Genomic DNA, 23303 nt, shown 5'->3' on the forward strand with positions numbered 1-23303 from the left:
TTTGGTCCTACAATTATTTAGACAACTCCAGGTTATGCTTGACTTACTTAACACTTGCCATTAAACAAATATCTGTATTTTTGCTGTAGTTCATGGCGCGTGTTTACGAGGCGTTGGCCATCATTAAGTGTGGCCAGAAATCGGTTAAGGCCTGAAACTGATGTGGAAAAAGCAACAACAAAAATCCAGCTACCGCAGCTAAATGCTGGCACACACACAGCACACACACAACATGGTGGCGCACAACACACCCAATTTGGCTCTCGGGCCTTTGACGCTGCTGTCTATTAGGCCGGGTTATGAGCAAATTACGGGAGCGCCGCGGCGGCCATAACCAATGCCATGCCCCACAGAAATCCATGGCGAAAAAAGGCTAATTGCACCACAAACACACGGTTTGCGATTGGCGGCTGTTCGATGGCGGTGTTGCCTTTGCTTTTTTTGTGTTTTTATCTTGCGGCCTACGCAGCCTGCGGTCGTTGTTTAATATGCAACAAATCAACGCGCCAATTGTGGCGTAAAATATTTACATTGCCCTCTGGTTTAAAGAGGGGGGATAGGTGGGTAGGGGAAGGCGGAATTCATGCCCCCAAACTCTCCCCTGAGTGTCGGTTTTGCTGTGTAATATTTAAGCCTGAGGCTGCTTCAGGGAGAGCTTCCTAGTGCTTGATGGATGTATAATATGTCTTTAGGAAATATTATATTATATGCAATATGAAATAGTATAAAGAATATAAGCAATAGAACAGTGTGAGATACTTTCTACCGAATACCTAAGGCCTAGCAGATCCCTCGATAAGTAGTCCTGGCAGCAGTATTTCAGTAAGAACTCCCCTGATTATCATGAATTTTTATGTAGAACTCCAGTATAATGCAAATTACTGCTAGATGCTTGAAAGTAGGTGTGCATCGTTGCCCACTTGATGTTACTATTACCCTCAATAAAAACTCTAAAGCTTCCCTGCAGCTTGGCTATATTTTTCAAGCGGTAATTCGCCTACTCCTGATGCTGCCACTAAAACCTCCCTCCTCCCACTCGTTGCCGCGTAATACCCTGATTTTGTTTATTGCGTTTAATTTGCGCATTGTTTGTGTGGCTTCTGGGGATAATTGCAGGCATCAATTGCAATGGCAGCGGTAGAGGCAAGGTATGGTGGCACCCACTCACCAAAGTGAGGAGAAGTGGCAATCAAATTGCCAGTGGACAGTGGCAATCAGATTGCCACAGACGGACAGAGAGGACTCCTGCCTGGCACCCACACGAACCACTGGAAAAATTTTGCAAAAACCACAAACTGTTCCGTTTGGCTTTCATTAAGTTTTCAGAGGCTTTTTCATGACGGTTTTTTTGGTTTATTTTCTGTTGTTTTGTTTTGTTTTTGGCAACTCTATAATCAACGTCCATTTCGAGGTAGCCGCCCGCTGAACCCCACAGTATTTGCTTTGGCCATTTGTTTGCTGTTTGTTTTTCATTGTTGCCGTGTTGTGTTTGCATTTCACGCCTGCCTACAGAGAGGGAAATAAAGTGCACATATTTACAAAGAAATTAATAAATACTTTTTAGCCCTTGCACAATTGGATGCAGTCGCGCTGAATGCAAAACCGAAACGGAAACCGATCATAACAAAGCAAAACAATTTTTGAGACACTTCAAAGCTTAAAAAACTCATAACTAAGCCAAAAAAGCATTAATTTTAATTCGGAAAGCAGCCCTATGTTAGTTTTAATTAGGCTAATAAACTTGCATACTCAAATTAAAACGTAAAAAAATTAACAAATTTGACAATTTTAACCCCTTATACAATTTTGAAAAAATTTAAAAAAATTTTTGGTCTTTTTTTAATGCCTAGAAAGATTCCCCTGTTGATTCTGATCAAGAATATATATGATTTATAGGGTCGGAAACGACTCCTTCACATTGTTACAAGCTTCTGACTAAAGCTGAAATACCATTTTTTAGTCGATATTATGTATATTTTTATACTACAATTTGTTCAACAAATTAAAGTTTAAAAAAGTCATAACTAAGCCAAAAATTAATTAATTTTAATTCGGAAAGCAGTCGTATGCTAGTTTTCATTAGGCTAATAAATCTGCATACTCAAAATTAAATGTAAAAAAACTCATAACTAAGCCAAAAATTAATTAATTTTAATTTGGAAAGCAGTCCTATGCTAGTTTTTATTAGGGTAATAAATCTGCATACTCAAAATAAAATGTAAAAAAATTCATTTTTTTTCATTTTTTTCTGGCAATAATAACACCTTAAAAAATGTTGAAAAAATTTTCAGAATTTTATGTACTTTTTTTAATGCCTAGAAAGATTCGTCTGTTGATGCTGATCAAGAATATATATGATTTATAGGGTCGGAAACGACTCCTTCACATTGTTACACGCTTCTGACTAAAGCTAAAATACCATTTTTTAGTCGCTATTATTTATATTTTTGTACGACAATTTGTTCAACAAATCAAAGTTTAAAAAACTCATAACTAAGCCAAAAATTAATTAATTTTAATTCGGAAAACTGTCCTATGCTAGTTTTTATTGGGGTAATAAATCTGCATACTCAAAATAAAATGTAAAAATATTCAATTTTTTTCATTTTTTTCTGGCAATAATAAAACGTAAAAAAATAGTGAAAAATTTTTCTAAAATTGATGTACTCTTTTTAATGCCTAGAAAGATTCGCCTGTTGATGCTGATCAAGAATATATATGATTTATAGGGTCAGAAATGAATTCTTCACTGCGTTTCCTGCTTCAGACTGAAATTATAATACCCAGCAAGTTCTTAAAAATCGTTGAAAAGATTGAAAAGATTTATTCTTGCCACAGATTTGAGTATTCTTTTTAATTTCTGTTTTAGTTTTAGTTAGTTTAATTTTTTACTTTTAGGCTGTTCTTTTATTCAACTGGTCAGCTAGCGAGCATACATGGCGTATACTTAATGTGAAAACCCTTAAATTAAGCATACGCAGTGTATATCTGGAAAAGTTAAAAAAAAAATGTATTCACCCAAATATAGCTAAATCGACTCTGCTGTTGGTGCTCATCAAGAATATATATGCTTTATAGGGTCGGAAATGATTCCTCAACAGTAATAAATAGTAAATTACCCTGCATGGGTGTAGCAAAGAAACTTGTACATTTATTTCCAGTGTAAATTTGTGTGTGATTAATCCACAAACATAGAACCAATCAAACAGCAACCGTGGCTCAACACAAAAAAAAAACAAAAAAAGGCAGAAAGTAAGAAATGATTCCCCACTGTTATTGATGATGTGTTGATTAGGTTCTGACAAACCAATCGCGGTCATGTGAACAACAATCAAAGTACAAAATTTCACTTTGAACTCAAGCCGCAATGTGTGTGCGAGTGTTGTGTGCGGAAACCCCCCTGCTGTGCTAGGGGGGCGGTACCCCGAAATGCAACACCCATATGAGTGTGTATGAGTGTGTGTATGGTATGTGCGGTCATAGGCGAAATTTGGGTCACGTTAGCTCGCTCACGTTGCCAAACTAAACATACAAAAAACCAAAAAAAAGAGATATAAAAGAAAACCCTATAACCAAAATCATGCAAAGCAGCGTGTGTCTAATGAATTGCCACCCAAATGCGGCTGTCCATGGGTGTGTGTGTGTGTTTTAGTGTGTGTGTGTTGCAGTTGGTCCATGGAAAAGAGCGGAAAAGAGTTGGCCAAGATTTGTGGTTGGTCAAGAATAACGACGTCTGTCTGTCAATTGTTCGATATTTATGGAACATAAATCCAACCTGAAAGGGTCATTCACTAATTGGGATTTTTCGTTTACGTTGGCAAAGTTAGGGGGAGATTTTAATGTTTAATGGGTTTTCCGCTGGAAAATGAGTCAGTTGGTGTTGTATTTCAAGGAAAATGTCCATTTTACTTCACTTCTTCACAGGGAAAAGCTTTTAAAACTTCTGTCAGGGTGGCATTAATTTATGTTGGCTTAAATCCAAGTTTATAATTATTTTGAATAATAGAAAATCTAAGTAAGGTCTTAATAATTCATTTTCTTGGTCATTTTTCTTTTACAATTAAATAACTCCCTTAATTACGATGCATTACCCATAATTGAAACCCAATGAATGCCTAATAATACCCCATTTTCTGTCCATGCTTAATAGTTCGCAACCTTCTACACTTCAGTGAGTCCCATCAGTGACCTTTCTGGTTCTTCCTCTGAATTCGCGCACATAATTATTTCCCTCGTAATACACACGAATCAAATGCAATTAAATGCGAAATTCCAATTTAAAGTGAACTTCCGTAATAGGAGGAGGGCAAGATCTTTGCATTTATAATTTCATGGCAGAATTCCTCGATAAATTGATACATAACATACACACATATCTCATATGTATTCAGTTCAGTTCAGTTAACCCCATGGCCACTCCACTCCAGTCCCAGGCCACGCCCCATTTTGGCCCACCAAAAGCCGGCTAATGGCCTGGCCAATTGTCGCAAATTAGTGGAGGCCAGCCCAGCACGCACACCAAGACCAAGAGACCAACTCAAAGACCAAGACCAAGACGATGATGAACAGCAGGTGAAGTGTAGTGTAGAGTAGAGACAAGGCAAACACCTCAGGCCAATATCCACATGAGCTCAGAACCCACCAGCAGGCTAACGGTACAGCGGTACTCTGTTGGCCAAGAAGACGGAGGAGATGGCCAAGAGGAGCGAAAGAACAGCTATATAGAAGTTTACTGCTACAATTGGCAAATTGAAAATTGCTCGCTGGTGGCAGCATTGCGGCGGCGTTGGAGTCTGCGTTTTGACCGAGCCAAGGCGGAAGCTTCTTTTGGCCAGACCTCGGACCTCAGACCCCAGACCCCAGACCTGGGCCCCCGGAGCCGGCAATGCGTCCGTCTGGCAGAGATAAGCTGACATCCACAACGTGCCACAGACGATGATGCATTTGCCAAGGTACTCGCAGCCCAAAGCCGCCGTTGCACCAGACAGAGACGTTTCAATTTCAAACGAGTATGGTTAAGCCGACTCAAGAAGCGGCTAACACCCTACCGGGGACAAGGAGGCTATTAAATACCCTCGAAGGTTATGGAAAATATAAAAGAAAGTATGCACAAGTACTTCCATCTACTTACAACATTTTAAAATTAATTCTCGATATCTTGTTTATTATCCCATAATGCTTGACTAATTACTATAATTTCAGTCAGAAGCCTAAAAGAAAGTGAAGGAGTCGTTTCCGACCCCATAAATCCTATATATTCTTGATCAGCATCAACAGGCGAATCTTTCTAGGCATTAAAAAGAGAACATCAATTTTTGAAATTTTTTCATAATTTTATAAGAGGTTACATCGTTAAAATTGTCAAAAATCGGCAAAAAATTACTTTTTTAATTGAGTAAGCAGATTTATTAGCCAAAAAAAAACTAACATAGGGATGCTTTCGGAATTAAAATTAATGCATTTTTGGCCAAGTTATGAAATTTGAAAAACTCAGATTTTTACCAAAAATATTAATTTATAAAAATATTGATCTAAAGTTAATAAAAGAGACATTTTTCATGTGTTCTTGGAGATAATTGGTGAATGAGTCATTTCCGAACCTATAAACCATATATATTCTTGATCAGCATTAAAAGCTGAATCTGAAAAGCCATCTTTAAGAAAAAACTAAAATTAAAATTTTTTTTTTATTTTATAAGGGGTAACATCGTTAAAATGGTCAAAAATTGGCAACAAATTTTGAATTTTTTACATTTTAAACTGAGTATGCAGATTTATTACCCTAATAAAAACTTACTTAGGACAGCTTTCCGAACTGAAATTAATGCATTTTTGGCCTAGTTATGATACATTTTCTATTCTATCTTAAGATCCAAATGCAATATAGCTTTCCTTCATTTTTCTCAGGTTTTCCTTCCATTACATCATACCCTACCCTTGGATTTCCCATAACTCGAAGGTATTCTCTTGAAAAGAAAAATAGCAACAAAACCGTCTGAACTGGCAGGCAGGCAGACATTTTAATGAAGCCGCCGTCAGGCAGCATTTGAGCCACTCGTGGCTGTGGTTCTGGCTGTATCTGTAGTCTGGCTGGTAACGGTGCCAAGTCCACGGGTTTAAAGTCTATATGTCTATAAGTCTACGCACTGGCACCGTCGGCCACTGAAACGAATGACTTAAGCGACGAACTTGATGAGCTTGGCCAATGCGTAAGACACGGCTCTAAGATTACCTAAGCTTCTAATAGATCTCGCACTCTCGGATTTAGAGAGCGCATAAAGGGAATCACTTTGAGAACACCCTCGAATATTAGTGATAAATGTCACTTTCAAACTTTCGCTACCTGTCTTTCAAACTTGACCCAATTCTTTATATATATTTTCATAGTTTTCGAGGGGGAAACACCTACGCGGCTACCAAATTCTGCTCTATAATTAAAAGCCAGCGAAACGAAACGAAATGTTAACTTCAGACTCTGAAGTTCAGAGTCCACTTGATATGGGAATTCACGCACTTGATTGGCACTGGAAAGAGGCCGAGTTTAGGCGTTAATTGCGGGTTCTGGCAAATTACAGACTTTGGTGAAATGCACTTTCTCTTTGAGCCGAAAAGTGAGTGAGTTTCAGCCCAGATTGGGATTGGGATTTGGATAATGTGAATTTGGTTTCTGTATATGAGAAGGGGACTTGAGACTTGAGTTGAATAAGCGTGGGCGCTGCCAGCTGCTTACCTTTTGTTTAGTCTTCTAATTGCTCCCGAAGATCACCGATCACATTACTGCAAAAAATAAGAAACACATGAGTCGGCAAAAGAGAAATGCAAATTAGTTTATGAAAATAAAGAAAATATCTGTATGTATATATAGAAAAATAAACTCAATGAGACAATGAACTCTAGACCTCTTCAAGTGAAGCCTCTCTCTCTCTCCATACATCTCTCTTCGGGCTACAAATTGACATTGTTTCTGTATTGATTTTGGACATGTGTTTCTTGCCTTTGTTAACCCATTTTGGCAGTTTTGTGTAAGTGACTTCGTTTTCGATTTGATTTGATTTATTGCCTGCAATTGTCGCAGATCTGTCTGTCTCCCCCTCTGGAAAGTGAAAACTTTCGAAACTTTCAGTTTGGTGACTTAATTTCTTGGCCAGACTCTGGGCCAGAGCCACAGCTGCGGGGCTAATGAAATCGAACTGCCGCTTAACAATGGCAATAGCACTCTTATTGTCACTCTGCCAAAGCCGAATAGAGCTTTGCCCAAGCAATTATCAAGTGCACTTTTACTTTCATTGTCGTGGAAGTGCTAACAACTGAACAAATTTTCACTCCGAGCGAGTGAGTAATGCTTATTTTCCTTTTAGCAATGGCTAATGAGCCTTTTTTCGGGCCCCATTTCAAAGGGTCTCACAGACCGAAATTACCAAACAATTTCAATGTCTTCGATTCCCAATTTGTATGGGAAAATATTTCACGGGAGAAAATGAAACGGACTGAAACTCTCACACTGCACAGTTTATGTAAGAAAATTTATCACCCTGAAAGAAAAAGAGTAAAACAAAACAAATGCTTTGTCTTCAGGTGCTAAATGAAATAAACCTTAAACTCCGTTTTAAAATGTAAAGAAAAAAGTTTAATTAAATATTCTATAGGTGAGCCGAATGCCTTAATTTATTCCCAAACAAATCTGTTCATAAAACTAAATGATCGTAAAATCAAGCATAAATATTTATGCCATGTCAACGAAACTCTTTTGTAAAGTGTTTATATTTCTATATGTTTGTAGTGCCAACAAACCGTTCAAATGGCTTTTGTTAAGCCAGAGAAATGCTTTGCATATTTACGACCTTATGTGGAGAGAACGACTACTATTATTACCAATTTGTTGGGAAACCTTTTTTAAGAACCATAATTCATGTTGCAACGTTTTGTACCCTCGGCTAATTGAAGTGAGAACTTTGGCATAAAACCCACTCATGTGCGGAATATTACTTGTAATGAAACAGTTCTCTTCTCATTTTTTGTTGTGAGAATTCCCAGCACTTGTAGCATATATGGGTAGGTTCGAGTGTTCCCAGGGCACTGCATTGCCACTAAGTTTTGTTGGCCAGTTTTTTGGTTCACTGTACCGTGGCAATGGGGGGCGTGGCCCCACTTAATGGCAGCCGCAACTGCAACGAGTTTGCATGCGGAGCATGAAATTATCTGCAGTTGATCTCCAAGTTGGGGGCAGCTCTGGACCTGGACATGTTGGCTACTCGAATTAAGTTAACAAAAAATAATGGCTAAAGAGTAAAGCAAACAAGAGCCAACAATGGGAGAGGCAAACAAACGTATCAATTAGCAAAAGTCAAATGCCCGAACCCCAAGCGTAAGGCAAACATGTCCAATAAATTAGATATTTGGCTAGAAACAATAATGAGCAGATAATACAAGTTAATTACTTGTGACGACTGCTGAGTGTGGGTTTACTTTCCAAACAAAAAACAATTTCAATTGGTTCAAGCAAGTAATTGCAGGAAAGGTCGATGTATCTATATTCGATATTCTGTTGGATATTCTTAGTTATCATCTTAAGGTGACTTGATTTAGCCATGACTTGTACATATTTCAGAGGTTCTACGGCTTAGTTAAATTGTAAATATCACAGTCGGCCGAGACTCACTCCATTCAAAAGAAAATCAAAAAAACAATACATCAAATTCCGTCTCATACTTTCTACCATTCACACACATTTATTTTTGATAATTTATACCATCTTGCCTGCAATTTATACGCAAAACTCCTTCAGCGATGGGCAAGAAGTTGAAATTTCCGAGGGGGCAGAGCAAAGTGAAATCCTTTTTCCGCAGCGAGGACATGGAGCTGTGCCAGCTGCTCTTGCACGTGGACAATGCCTTCGACTGTGTGATGGAGCTGGGTCACCACGGCATGATACAGTTCAACAACATCTACGACGAAGACCGGCTGCTGAACAATCTCTACACGAAGAAGGTGACCCAGTGCTATGAGTACCTGCGCCTGGTGGACAACCTGCAGCAGCAGATCATCCAGCTAAATGTCAACGAAATCTTCTATCCGAACGTGGATCAAGAGGACCGGATGCGGGAGAGGGATCTGCGCGGCTACGGGGACAGCCTGCGGCGCCTCCACCTGGAGGCCACCACCGTGATGGAGCACTACCATCGGCTGGAGACCCGACGCTACCGGATGATGGAGCAGTGCTTTGCCATCACCAAGGCCAACAAGTTCATGACCGCGGACAGGGGCAGCGAGCTGCTCTACTCGGAGAGCACCATCGGGGGCCTGGTGCAGGACGTCTCTGTGCCGGCCAGCCAAGTGCAATATGGTGCCCAGCTCAGTTACTTGCTGGGAACGATACGGGCGGAGAAGTTCTGTAGCTTCGAGCTGATCCTTTACCGGATTTGCTCCTACAACCTGATCATCAGGTTCGCCGAGATGCCCAAACCCATCGTAGTGTATACGGGAAGGCAGCCGGAGACGGTGCGCATGTTCGCCGTTCTCATGATCACCAGCTCCTCGACGATTTGGCCCAAGGTCCATAAGATCTGCGCCCACTATCAAGTTCACATCCACGATTGCCCATCATCCGCCAATCGGCGAGAGGAGCGGACCAAGGAGCTGGCCCAGGAGATCAAGAACATCGAGAGGGTGCTCAAGGAAGCCGAGATGATGCGTCGCCAGATCCTCGAGGTTGCAGCCCGGGATCTGTTCATTATCCGCGTCAATCTGCGCAAGGCTCTGCGAGTCTATGACCTGATGAACCGCCTCCGATTGGTGGGTGGAGTGCACGAGGCCAAGTATCTGCTGGCCGAGGTCTATCTGCCAGTCTCGGAATTGGCCAACGCGAGGGACACCCTCATAAATGCCAACCGATTGAGTGGAGGAGCAGACCGCACGGCTGATAAGAAACCAGGCACCGAGAGTGTACATTCCGTGGATTCCGATCCAACCGAAAGGAAGGTCTATGATCCCATGGAAAATGCCAAGTATGCCACTCGCCCCATGCTGCTGAAGAAGACGCGCATGGTGAACCACATACCGCCCACGTTCTTTCGCCTCAACAAGTTCACCAAAGGGTTTCAGGCCCTGATCGATGCCTACGGCATGGCGGACTACAAGGAGCTGAATCCTGCCCCATACACCATCATCACGTTCCCCTTTCTGTTCGCCGTCATGTTCGGGGACATGGGTCACGGCATCCTGCTGGCTCTCTTTGCCGTTCTGATGATCTGGAGGGCCAAGCAGATCGAAAGAGAGCAGGTTGGTTTCCTCTTTGGTAATCTATTATTAATTACTTTACATATTAAAATATATAATATTCGATAAACCTCAATAAACCCCTGATCTCTCTGCCAGATAAGTTCCATTTCGGAGAACGAAATAATGAATATTCTGTTTGCCGGACGCTACATCATCCTGCTAATGGGAGTCTTCTCCATCTACATGGGTTTCATCTACAACGTTGTGCTGTCCAAGAGCATGAACCTGTTCGGGTCCAGCTGGAGCTGTCGCTACAATGCCAGCACGGTGAGTGACAACTTGGTGGAGCTGACCTTTGATTCGTCGAGCAAGAACTTTTATTCGGGCAACCCGTACCCCATTGGCATGGATCCCGTGTGGGTGGTGTGTGGCCAGGTCTCGATCACCACCACCAATTCGCTGAAGATGAAGATGGCCATAATTCTGGGCGTTAGCCAGATGCTGTTCGGCCTGGGCCTGTCCGCCGCCAATTGCATCCTGCTCAAGAAGAAGGCGGACCTGCTGCTGGTGGTGGTGCCCCAGATGGTGTTCCTGGTGTGCCTGTTCTGCTACCTGTGTTTCCTCATCTTCTTCAAGTGGCTGACCTACGGCGGATTGAAGCCGCATCCGCATACCTCATCCTGTGCGCCCTCCGTCCTGATCACGTTCATTAACATGATGCTGATGAAGAAGGATGTGCGGAACGAAAACTGTCCCCTTGGCATGTTTCCCGGCGAGCGACAGCTGGAGTATGTCCTCATCATACTGGCCGTGCTCGCCATCCCTGTCCTCCTGGCGGGAAAGCCGCTGTATGTCATGCGCAAGAGGAAGAAGGAGAAGGTTGAGGAGGAAAGGAGACAGGTCGAGGCACGGGCCGCCAGGAGTCGCCGGCAGACGATCAAGGAGATGCGGTCCGAGGTCAGGTACGACTACGATGAAACCGCCAGCTCCGAGATCCTCAAGACTCGGGTCTATGAAATGGAGAACGAGCACGACATGTCGGAGATCTGGATCCATTCGGGCATCCACACCATCGAAACGGTTCTGGGTTCCATCTCGCACACGGCATCCTATTTGCGGCTCTGGGCCCTATCCCTGGCCCACGATCAGCTCTCCGAGGTCCTGTGGCACATGATCCTGTCGAAGGGATTGAACAACGATATGCCCCTTTACTACGGTGTGCCCATGCTCATGGCCGCCTTCATCGCCTGGGCCACGCTCACGGTGGCCATCCTGCTGATGATGGAGGGACTGAGCGCCTTCCTGCACACCCTCCGACTCCACTGGGTGGAGTTCCAGTCCAAGTTCTTCAACGGCGCCGGCGAGGTCTTTAGACCCTTTAGCTTTCCGCCCTCCAATCACAGGAGTTAAATTTATGTATGTTTATAAATTTCACAGTTCCTCGTTTCTTTTTAGAAAATTCTTGAATGAATTTAAAATTATGACCGTGTGTGTGTGATTTCTTAAAGTTCAAGCTCCTTTTCCGGGTTACAGAAATTCAGTATATATTTTAGATGAACCTTTGCTGCTGGCTCTCCCCTATCTTTTGGCAATTAACTTTGGCCAAGAGCTACCCACGCCCGCTGTTGCTGCTGCTTGGACATTCCTTTGCAATTAGCATTGGGGGCCCTGGCTCCATGCAAAAGGCCATAAACCAAAGCTGGCTTTAAACAATTTCCATTTGTTTGCTTTATGCCATTGCCAGCTGTTGTTGGTGCTGTTGCTGCTGTTGCTGCTGTTGCAGTTGCTGCTGTTGCAGTTGCTGCTGCGACTGTTCCTGCCTCTGATGCGGGCGCTGGAAGTCGTCGACCCTTTGGTTACTTTTAGCTCTTTGTTGGATTGCTCTTGGGCCAGTATCGCTGCTGCTGCTGTTCTATTCTTGTTCGGCTTTTAATACCCAGTAGTTTCTTAGAAGAAGGGTATGTTGTAAGCTCTAGCAGCTAAGAAATTAAAGAAGGTGCCTTAAACCATTGAGTTCTTTACAAAGAATAATAGTTTTAGGCATTCTTTTAGATTCAAAGCATGTTGCTATTAGATAAAAACTTAATTTTATTTTTCTTGCATATCTTTAGGTATTCCTTGGTCGAAATAAACCCTTTTTCTTGCCAGTTTTCCACATACACACACACACAGCTGTGACCGTGTTGTTGCCGCTCTGTTTGCCATTAACACCCACGCCAGCAAGTTTGGTTGCTGTTTCTGGTGGCTGGTTGCTGGTTGCTGGTTGCTGGTTGCCTACAGAGGCCCAGAGCCACAGAGCCAGGCCAAGACAGACCTGGACTTGGCATAAATTATGAACAGCAACCGATGACGCATGCAGGCCGGCCTAAGTAGACTGCCTCGTGCATAAATAACTTTCGTTAGCCACATGGAACGCGACTTTATTAGATTGCCAGAGAGCGAAATACAAAGGCTGGCTTGCTGGAAAGAACCCAGCGCAATGCCAGTTGGCAGTAATGTGCAGTAAGTTTCATGACCAGAGCAGGTTTTCTACGCAACTGCCGCTGCTGCTGGCCCAAAACAGGCTTTGCTCTTTGGCTTTGGCTTTGGCTTTGGCTATAACTTTAAACCGCAGCACGCGCCATTGTTTAGGTGGTGCAACGAGCAGCGAGCAGCACGCCAACTTGGGTCAAGTTTGTTGCCTAAGTCTTTTGTTTATACTTTCCTTTGCTGTGACTCTGTGCGTGGCTCTAATGCTGGGCTTAAGGGCCAATCCCGAACCCAATCGCCGTCCCAATGGCCAACTGCTTAGCACTTTTATGGCCAACAATTGTCAAGTCTCTAAGGAACCAAAGCCAAAGCGGATAGCATCCATTGCAGCTTAGAACCAGTGCAGAGAGAGAAATTTTAGCCATGTAAAGTAATAAATTTGAAAGATTTTACTCTTAAGAAGAGTAAATATAGTATTTTGACAAGCCAAGGGGTGTTTATATATAAAATATATAAAAAACATTGGAGTAACTTTGCACTGAAACATTAAATTTATATTTTAATGTTTAAATAAATAATGCCATTTAAAGGTAAGAAGCAGGTAGATTTGTCATGAAATCTCAAGTTTTTAATTTCAAATAAATTACAACATAAACTTCTACCTCAACTTTGAGACAATTTTCTTGACGAGCTTTTCTCTCCGTGCACTGCAAACAAAAAGCAAGGTCGCATTGTTGTCTGGGGAGAATCAATTTGAGCCTTAAATGCGAATGTCTGTCCCCATGTCCGCTTTTTTCTGCTCGTCAGTCGCATCACGTCACGTCACGATCCTCGAGCCGCGGACTCATGCTCTTCGTTCGTCAGTTTTTTAAGTTTTTTGAGTGCATTGCCGCTGTCCTTTAAAGGGCTCGTTCTCAGTCCGTGGATGTTGCATGTTGTCATTGTTGCAACGGCAGCTGCAACAGCACAGCAACAGCAACGGCCATTGTTGGCTCTGCGACTGTGTCTAGTTCTGCTTTTGGGCCTTTACATGTCCGGGCCATAACAAAAAAGGTGTTAAATTCAGCCCATGCTCGTTGGCCACTGCCAGAAAAGCAGCAGCAGGCCAAAAGCCACAGAGCCAAAGAACCAAAGAACCAAAGAGCCACAGAACTAAAAAAGAGTCAACGAACGGCAAGGAATTCGCTGTGCTCGGCAGAAGGACATTTCCAGCAGCTCCAAACTGGGAGGCTGAAGCACCTCAAGTGCTGCCACCGCCAACTTGGATGAAAACATTAAAATGAAGTCAGCGGCAGCGAAATGATGAGACAACTCTCGACCGCAAAAAACCAAAAAAACAATAACATTTAATACACGGAAAAATAAATAGAGCAAGTTTCAATTCAATTTGCATTCCAGAGGGTTTTAAAGGTATATTTCATTATTATTTTATCTTGGTATAAAATACCCTTTCAGGGTATTATTACTTAAGTCGGAAGCTTATAACTCATGAAGGAGTCATTTTCGACCCTATAAATCATATATATTCTTGATCAGCATTAACATACAAATCTTTTTATGCATTAAAAAGGTATATAAATTTTTAAAAATTTTTCAACATTTTTTAAGTTGTTATTATTGCCAGAAAAAAATGAAAAAAAATTGAATTTTTTTACATTTTATTTTATTAGATTTATTACCCTAATAAAAACTAGCATAGGACTGCTTTCCGAATTAAAATTAATGTTTTTTTGGCTTAGCTATGAGATTTTAAAGCATTGATGTATAACAATAAAATTGTCTTATAAAAATATCGAGTCGAAGAATGCAAAGCGTAGTCATGATCGATTTCTAATGCTATCGTATTATTGCAATTGCATTAAGGGTATACATTTTTGCATTCCTATATTTAGCATCCTTTCTTGTTTTTATATTAATTTAATACCTCTTAAGATGATCTCAATAATTTTTTCTTCCCGTGCCTTTTCAACTGTAAACATCTGTGAACTATTATGGCAATTAATTAACTGGCCACACAATTTGTTGGCTTTGCACATTTCGGCCCAAAGCCGGGGCTGTCAAGTGGAAAAATGCCGCTTAATTCGCCACAAATTGTGCATTGTTTTCGGTTTTAATTAAAATTGTCTTTTGTTCATCTTCCAGTTCCATCTCTTGCTGCTATTATTTCTGTATGTTTTTTCTTAAACAGAACGGAAGCTGACGACAATTGACCATTAAAAAAAGCAGCAAAAAAGTAGCTAATGCAAAAGGGGAAAACTTTCACTCAGTCGACGAAATGTTTTAATTAAAATTGGCAAAAAAAAGAAAATAAATAAATAACAAAACAAAGCAGAGTCAGAGTCAGAAATGAAATTAATTTAAACTAGATATTGTGTTTGTGTAACCGGTCTTGGGGGATGTGGGATTTGCAGTAGGAAAAGTGAAATTTCTCAGCCGCGTTTTGTATGTTTCGAGAACCCAAACTTTTTCGCCAGTTAGCAGTTCATTAGCAGGCCAAGTTAGCCACCAAAAATATGCATAAAATTAATCAGATATTACCAAAAACAGGCCACAAAGGCGGAAAGTGAAAGACGAGAAAGACACACGTGAGCTGCGATTAATATAAGCAGAAATTTCCAAAACATAAACAAGACAAAATGGTATTTATGGTAATAAATCTAAGATTAGAAAAATACCATCAGAAATTTAATAACATTTCTCATATTTATTAAGTGGAATACTTCAATTTTTTGGGTATTAATTAATGGAGGCAATTAAAGTAAGTTCCCTATTTCACACGACTTATAATTTCCTTTTGGGAAATATTAATTGAGTTAAATGTTTCTTGGCTTTTGTGACACAGCCAAGATAAGAATCTGGAAATTAGTTAGATAAAGCTCTGAGGAAAATAAGAAACTCTACGAGCCTCATTAAAAGTGAGTTTCATGTATTTATTCTTTTGATCTTCCACCGACAGCGGTGACCACACAAAGACTGCGAAGAACCTTTTTAAATATATTTTCTCAGGTGGTTTCTCTCCTTCTCTACCTTGTCTTTGGCCGGTGTCATGAATAATGAAAGAACGTGATATACCAAAGAATATATACTATATACACTATATATATCAAGCTAGGGATACATGCTGAGCAGAAAAAATAATATATAACGAATATATAATCGAATCGAAGGCAGATATTCAAATTTATTATATCGAGAACTATGTGAAACTTTAAATAAATAAATAATTTAAATAACAAATCGATATAATATCCAGAACTTTTGAAAATCGAATCCTAATACGTTGTGCAGAAATGGAAAAAGTCAGTTTAAATCATATTTATATTGAAATAAAGTTAACCTTTTAAAAATAGTATCTTATCTTTGTGCTGGAATGCAAAATGCAGTTTAAATATTATTTATATTTGAAGGAACTTATTTTGAAATATCGACCATAATATATATCGGTTTCCCGTGCCATCCCTAAGCTCCACAATATATGCCAAATTGTTTTTTTATTCTTTTTCTTACCGAATATATGTCAATTACAGCACGATCTTTTGGCAAATTCACCGTCGCCTGACACATTTCCAGCTGTTGGCCAGAAGTCAGACTCAGAAGTCTGGAGATACCGATATTTATGTCACCGGTGACAATAAATTTGTCAGCTTTTTGTTAACCGTTAAGTAAACGCAATGCATGATTTGTGTTTTGTAATGAGGGCGAGTGAGTGAGCGAGATCGAGATGATGAGCGAAGAGGACAGACAGTCGAAACGAGTTTGAGTTCAGTTCATAAGATATTCATGATATGCCAAATGTTTTGTTTTTATTTATTTTGTTGCCTTTTGTATTGTTTTGCAATCTTTTTTTACTTGGCATTTTTTGGCAAATCAAATTGCTGAAGATTGAGTCATGGAATTTTTTCCTTTATTTGCATTTATTGTGGCGACATCAATATTTAAAAAGGTAGAGAATAATTTTGTTATGATAAAAGAGTGATATTTTGAGAAGAAGCTAGGAAGACATGTCCTTAAATCATTTTTAAAAATATTTCAAAAATTGAAAACGACTAATTTCTGTATTAAGATGACCAATAGGAGTGTTATAGTGTTAACTAGTAAGGCCTCATTGTGCCTCGCTTTCATTTATTGATGAAAACAAACAAATTAAAGTGTAAACCAGAGAGGCGACATTGACCACTCGAGTGGCTAAAAATTCGATGGCACTCGACTCATTGTTTCGATTGCTTTTCGAGGGGGCCGCAAGCGTGTTGCAGCGGCAAAAACCAGCAATAATCACAACAATGGGAGCAACGGCAACACCAATTTCGTGACCTTCACTGGGCCACTTGAGGCACAGCTTCTGCATCAACAATTCCGGCGATTCGAACACGAAGTTCGTTGGCTGTCAGCCATTTGAGTGACTGACATGCAACACCAGCAACAGCAGCAGCAACAATAGCGTGCTGCCATAGCCGAAAAAAAGGAAAAACACCAATTGGTGTCAAAGCAACAAAATGCTACCGAATTGCAACTGCCACTGCCACAGAGCCAAGGGAATTCCCCGCCGCTGACTGCCGAAATTAGCAACAAATCAAAGATTGCAGTTCTGGATCGAAGCCTCGGATTAATTTCACTAAAGAGAAACCGAAATCAGGGGTTCCTAAAATTATAATACAAATAAATATAATTTCTCGACTTGAATCCGTTACAAAACTAACCAAAAGTCTTTGCAAATTGCAAGATATTAAGCTGATATGGCCTCCCATATTTCTTAAAGTGGAATAGAGCACTTTGCAACCGTTTTGGGCTGCCGAAAAGCACTTGGAGACTTGGAACTTGGAGTTCGGAGCTCGGAGCTCGGTGGAAGCTGCCCACGCCTTGACATGGCCACTTGAGAGACCAAAGAGCAAGAACGGCAACAGCAGCCCGCCCGTCACATAAATAAGTCACCATCAGAGTCAGATTCAGATTTAGATTGAGAATGAGCGACACAGACGCCGCCGAGTGCACACACTTGGCCATAAATCTTGGCCAAAAGCGTGGGTAGGTCCCCAAGTAACTGCTCCTCTCTCCCCTCTCTCCCTGTCAGCGCCAAAATGGGGCCACGCCCCGCTAAGCATTTTTATATATATTTCCATTTTTTGTTCAGGGAGCTCTTCAAGTGCGTCTTAAACACTCTGTCAGAGCAATAATCAAGCTAATGCCATCTTATGACTCAACCCGAAAGCATCTTCTTCTCGGGAGGCAAAAGGCAAAAAAGAAAAGTGACTCTATTGGCTGATAATCTGTTTATGGTCAACTGAACTAGGCCTCATTACCATATGCGAGACATAAATGTGCCAGAAAGTTGCCGTTAAGCCAACGCACTTAGCACGTTTATAGAGATACTACCAATAAATACCAGCAGAAGTGTGAAAAAAGAGAAAAGTCTTCTCCTTCTCCTTCTCAATTGACACATTTGGCACAGAGTGGTATTACTCGACTTCTGGCTTTTGATTTGCATTTATTTTTAATAAATCGCTGTGAAAATGCTCTCGAACTAGTGCCAAAAAGTAATGGGAAATGGGAGCAGACATTTGTTCATTTTAAGCATGAAACTATTTTATTTTAATAGCTAAAAAACCAAATTAAATTATTCTCAACTTACTAATCTTCAACTTACCCAAACAATCACGTTGAGTTCTCTGTCGGAAAGTCCAGTAGCGTTTTCTGAAATGAGCAAACAAAATAAAACATACATTAAATCCAAATTCTAAATTACACTTCAACATTAGATGGGGGCATAAATAATTTTCTATAGGTAGAAACATACATAAATTGATTTTGCACTCCAAAGTCACGTCTCCGGATTTGACTTAAATTATCACTTGAATCTGATGTACGAGTTGTTGTTTGGACAATTTCCATGACAAATTCGAGCCACAGAACGTGTGTATAACTTGGCAACAAAAGCGCACTTCGTAGTATAGTACGTACTACTAGTATACTCCGACTGGGTTTGTTAACTCATCCAAAAAGTAAACCACATTCTTGAGAGCATTAGAAAAAAGCCAACGATGCACTATGGGCCAGGAAGTTCATATTTTGGCCAAAACTCTGTAACTTCTAAAATAAATTTTTTAGAGACGTGAAATTTGGCATGCACATTCTCAAAACATTGAATTTTATGTGTTCAAAAATTAGTAATAGAAAATATTTTTTTTTTTATGAAGATAATCCCTACCAAAGTTGAAAAATATTTCCTTTTTTTTGTTTTTCATAGAAAATAAAAAACCAGCAATTCGATTTGGATCTCACTTTACAGAAATGAGTATTTAGATAATATTTATTAGAAAAAAATATATTTGTTGCATTAAATGCAGTAGTTTTTTAGTTTTAAGCCCCTTAAGTTCAAATTTCTAGTCTCAATTACATGAACGTCTTTGAAGCAATCTACCGCAATTTTTGTTTTTTACTTCCAATATGGTCTCTATTACAACAAAAACAAAAAAAAAGTAGTTTTTAAACCAATAATTTTTTTAAGTTTTCACCAAAGAAATCATTTTTATAGATGCTTGTAAAATGTGGCACTAAAAGTATGCCACAAATTTTTTAAATTGTACTTTTGCTTGTCAATGCTTGCAATATACTATTTCTTGCCTGCCTTTAGGCAGTATTATAAAGACTTTTTTTTAATAATATAAGTTTAAAAATTTAATTTTTGTATAAAAAACCTCAGAGTGCGAATTTGGGACAGCTTATACGTAAAAGGGAAATATTCAAAGTTATTTTTAAAATTTTTTTCAATTTGATCGGAGGTGGTACGTCGAGGTACCCTAAGTTTGAAATCACAACTTGTGAAAAATGGGTTAAAAACTGTGTTCTTTTTAAATTTGTTTGTAAAATAATAAGTGTAATATATAAAAAACATTTTTTTTTTTAATTTTGGGTTGTATTAGTTACATTAAAAGCATTTCGATGTGACTATAGCTGCCCGCATAGGGGCAGGAAATTTTTATTTTTGCCAATAAAATGAAAAAATTAAACGCAAATATCCACTTTGATTAGCTGCCATCTCGTACCCATTGAATAGAGAGTAATAAAATTTTGAAGAAAGATAGCTTAATCTATCCTCTTTATAATGCAATTGTTTTTTTTTCTCATTTTCTTAAAACCATTTTTGACCCTTTTGGCCAAAATCCGGGCCGCCTGGCCCATAGTGCGATGTTGTAGGAAAACCAACAACAACAACAGAAAAATAAAGATATAGCCATGAATAGTTGGAGCACAAAAAACATGTTCAGCGCGTGTTTGCAGCAAGCAACAGCAGCAGTAACAGCAACATCAACTTAAATAGCAACAACAGAGAAACAACATATACAGTTGAGGTTGAGAGAATTGTACTAACAAATTTAAATTTAAAAAATAAGTGTATTCATAGATAAAAACACTAAGATCTAATCAGAGACTAGTAACAGGAACAAGCTACCTAAACCTAAATCTAAAATAACCGATTCAAAACTCCTTTTCAAAGGCAATTTTATACCAATCTGTCTGCTTTTAAGTATGAATATTTATACTTATTTTAAAATTTAACTACAATAATATTATTTTTCTCATTTGCTTTAAGATTCTCCTGCACCTATTAACTTAACCCCAACTGTTTTTGCTCAGTGGCTTGCCTTAGACGGAGGGGGCGTTTTGGGTGGTGGGCGTGGCGGAGCGAGTGCAAAATGCAAAACAACATTGAAGACGAGAAAATCTGGCTACTGTAATTTGTCTGCCCACCAAAGACACCGAGGCCTCCAGTGCTCGCACTCGTACTCGTGCTAGCCCCTAAACTTGGCTGCAATATGTCCGTTGTTGATCGCGTTTGGCCAGTTGCTTGTTGCTGTTGCTGTTGTTGTTGCCTCGACTTGGGCCAGTTTGCAATTGCTGCTCCACTTTTGAGTGTGTTTTCCGAGAGCACCCCTACGCCCTGGCCATTCCCCCCTCTTGCCGCAGTTCAGAGTGGTATTTGCTTCCTAAAGTTTGCCGACGTCGTCGTTGGCCGCCTTTTGTCGCTGAGGTCAATTTTTATGTTGCAGCCATTTTTCAAACAGAGAGAGAGAGGGAGAGGGAGAGAGAGAGAGGGGGTGAGAGGGAGAGAGAGAGAGGGGGAGACAGGGAGAGAGAGAGGGAGACAGAGGCCACAACATAGTAAAATTTGGACTTTGGGACACTCAAAGAAATGGGGAATAATTTACAGAATGTAAAGAAGAACTCAGACTGCAATAATATGGTGGACGGTTAGGTTGAACTTTTGAGACTATATAAAGCTAAAGCTATATTTTAAATTACTTAATTTCAGAATTCTAGAAACACATGTATAATATCTGTTAATTTCTTTTAGCAGTCTAGTAATTTTATGGTCAGAATTATTAAAAATGTAACCACTTTTCAATTTATTTTCCAGAGCTACTCAACATTTGCGTTCACAAACATCGAGTGCTAAAATCAATCATTAGAGGCCCTATGATGTAAGCTTTATAATCTATAACGTATTAGAGATAATATAAAAAATTTTACATGATTTCTGGATGATATTCTTGTGGAAAAGCCGTGACCAACTTACAAGGATCTTGCCTTTTTCACCGGGGAATTAAAGCATATCTATAGCATTTGGCATCCCAAGACCACTGTTAATGTTTATGGGACGTTGTCTATGCATTAGTGTAATTATATTGATTTGTATTTTGAAAATACAAATTGACAACATAATTTAAATACCATATAACTTAACAGCGTAAGTTGTCATTTGATGTAAAAGCCAAATTAAGTATAAATCAATATTTTAACTATGTAAAATTTGTGAAATAAATTGGTATTCTATGTAAACAATATTTACGGATTAAAGAACAATTAAATTTAATAAAATTAACGATAATTTCGTTATTTTAATGTTAAATGCGGTATTTCTTATTCCCTGCAGGGGATCTTATTTCCAGTCAGAACCATGGAATCTAGTGAAGAACTTATTTCCGACCCTATAAATATATATATTCTTGATCAGCACCAACAGGCGACTCTTTCTAGGCATGAAGGGAAGATAATAAAATTATTGCCAATTTTTTCAAAATTTTATAACAATTGATAACCCTTTCTTCTTTATGGCACACACTGCGTATACGTAATTTAATGGTTTCACATTAAGTATACGCCATGTATGCCCGCAAGCTGATCGGCTGTATGGAAGAATAGCCTAACAAGGTTGATTCAACTGATTTAAATATGAAACTAAAAAGAATGAGTACTCTGTCACAAGAATGAATCTTTTCAATCTTTTCAACGATTTGTATACTTTGCAGGGTATTATAATTTCAGTAAGAAGCTAATAACGCAGTGAAGGAGTCGTTTCCGACCCTATAAACTATATATATTCTTGATCAGCATCAACAGGCGAATCTTTTTAGGCATTAAAAAAAGTACATAAATTTTTGAAAATTGTTTCAATATTTTTTATGGTTTTTATTGCCAGAAAAAAAAATGAAAATAAATGAATTTTTTTACAATTTATTTTGAGTATGGAGATTTATTACCCGAATAAAAACTAGCATAGGACTGCTTTCCGAATGAAAATTAATTAATTTTTGGCTTAGTTATGACTTTTTTAAACTTTGATTTGTTGAACAAATTGTCATAAAAAATAGATCAATTTCGATTCAAAGAATGGAATTTAAATTTTAGTCAGAAGTTTAAAAAACATTGAAGGGATCATTTTCGACATTATAATGCATATATATTCTCGATCAACATAAAAAACTGAATCAACCTAGCCATGTTTGGGTAAAAACAATTTTTTTTCGCAAATTTTTAAATTTTTTTACATTGTTAAAATTGTAAAATTTTGACCAAAATTTAATTTATTTAGATTTTTAATATCGTAACCTAATAAAAACATGCATGGGACAGCTTTCTAAATTGAAATTAGTGCATTTTTATGTTGTTATATAGTTGTTATTTTTAAAAAACCTTGATTTACCAAAAAAAATTGGCATATTAAAATATTTATTTAATATAAAGAGAATACACACACTTTTAGGTTTTCTGGGAATAAACGAAGGCCTTTCGATATTTGTTCGCCTTTGCCCTATTCGTTTCCTTAAGTTCAAATTTTTCTTTGTTTACATTCTTTAACTCATATTTTCTCAGTGCACATTCTTCTTGTCTTGTGTATATATAAATTTTTAATATCTTATGGACTTTTTATACCTCTTTTTACGCCCTTTTGCGGAATCCGTATTTGCTCTATAGTTTATGAGTTGTTTTTTCATGTGACCTATATTTTTATGAGGCTGAAGCTACAAGCAGCTGGATTTTATTTATAACTTTCAGAGCTAGTAAAAGAGTTTTCCCACTCCTGCAAGTAATATTCACAGGGTATGTACTTCGTCCAGTCAATTGAAGTAGCCTCCTTTGGTTACTCCCATTTTTTCGAGTGCTGTAAATTTTTCATGTTGTCTGCTGCACTTAAAGTTACGTATGAGTGTGTTCTAGGTCTAACGTTGGCTATTTCACGTTTTGTATTTATTTTCCTGCCGCTGCCGACTAACTTTTTCCACTTGACACTTGAACTAGGAGATGGAGAGAGGGGGAACTCCAGCCTGACACTTTCAGTT

At 39.1% G+C, this 23303-nt stretch overlaps 2 protein-coding genes and 1 long non-coding RNA gene across 3 annotated transcripts in view; 2 read left to right on the forward strand and 1 right to left on the reverse strand.

Annotated features, from left to right (window-relative positions):
* The window catches only part of LOC147642902 (uncharacterized), a 76179-nt gene extending 55014 nt beyond the window's left edge, over positions 1-21165 (forward strand). Inside the window, exon 3 of the long non-coding RNA XR_015272804.1 lies at positions 21101-21165. This is a non-coding gene — a long non-coding RNA (uncharacterized LOC147642902). The remainder of the gene's footprint in view (positions 1-21100) is intronic.
* The window catches only part of sano (CABIT domain-containing protein serrano), a 102569-nt gene that overhangs the window by 51908 nt on the left and 27358 nt on the right, over positions 1-23303 (reverse strand). Inside the window, exons 3-4 of the mRNA XM_020952396.2 lie at positions 18329-18375; positions 6731-6777 (exon numbers count right to left, since the gene is read on the reverse strand). The gene's annotated coding sequence lies outside the window, so the exon portion shown is untranslated. The remainder of the gene's footprint in view (positions 1-6730; positions 6778-18328; positions 18376-23303) is intronic.
* Positions 8547-11725, forward strand: Vha100-3 (Vacuolar H[+] ATPase 100kD subunit 3). Its single transcript, XM_020952423.2, has 2 exons — positions 8547-10278; positions 10375-11725. Exons 1-2 carry the CDS (start codon positions 8788-8790, stop codon positions 11626-11628), a joined length of 2745 nt encoding a protein of 914 aa, XP_020808082.2. The 5' UTR covers positions 8547-8787; the 3' UTR covers positions 11629-11725.

This window comes from Drosophila serrata, unplaced genomic scaffold, assembly GCF_035046125.1.
Source record: "Drosophila serrata isolate PLE 108 unplaced genomic scaffold, ASM3504612v1 contig_334, whole genome shotgun sequence".
Lineage (NCBI taxonomy): Eukaryota > Metazoa > Arthropoda > Insecta > Diptera > Drosophilidae > Drosophila > Drosophila serrata.

Excerpts from the sequence above, each read along its gene's own strand:
- Vha100-3 (XM_020952423.2), top strand. The coding sequence starts at position 8,788 with ATGGGCAAGAAGTTGAAATTTCCGAGGGGGCAGAGCAAAGTGAAATCC. Across the intron at positions 10,279-10,374 it reads AGCAGATCGAAAGAGAGCAG|ATAAGTTCCATTTCGGAGAA; the intron begins GTTGGTTTCCTC and ends TCTCTCTGCCAG.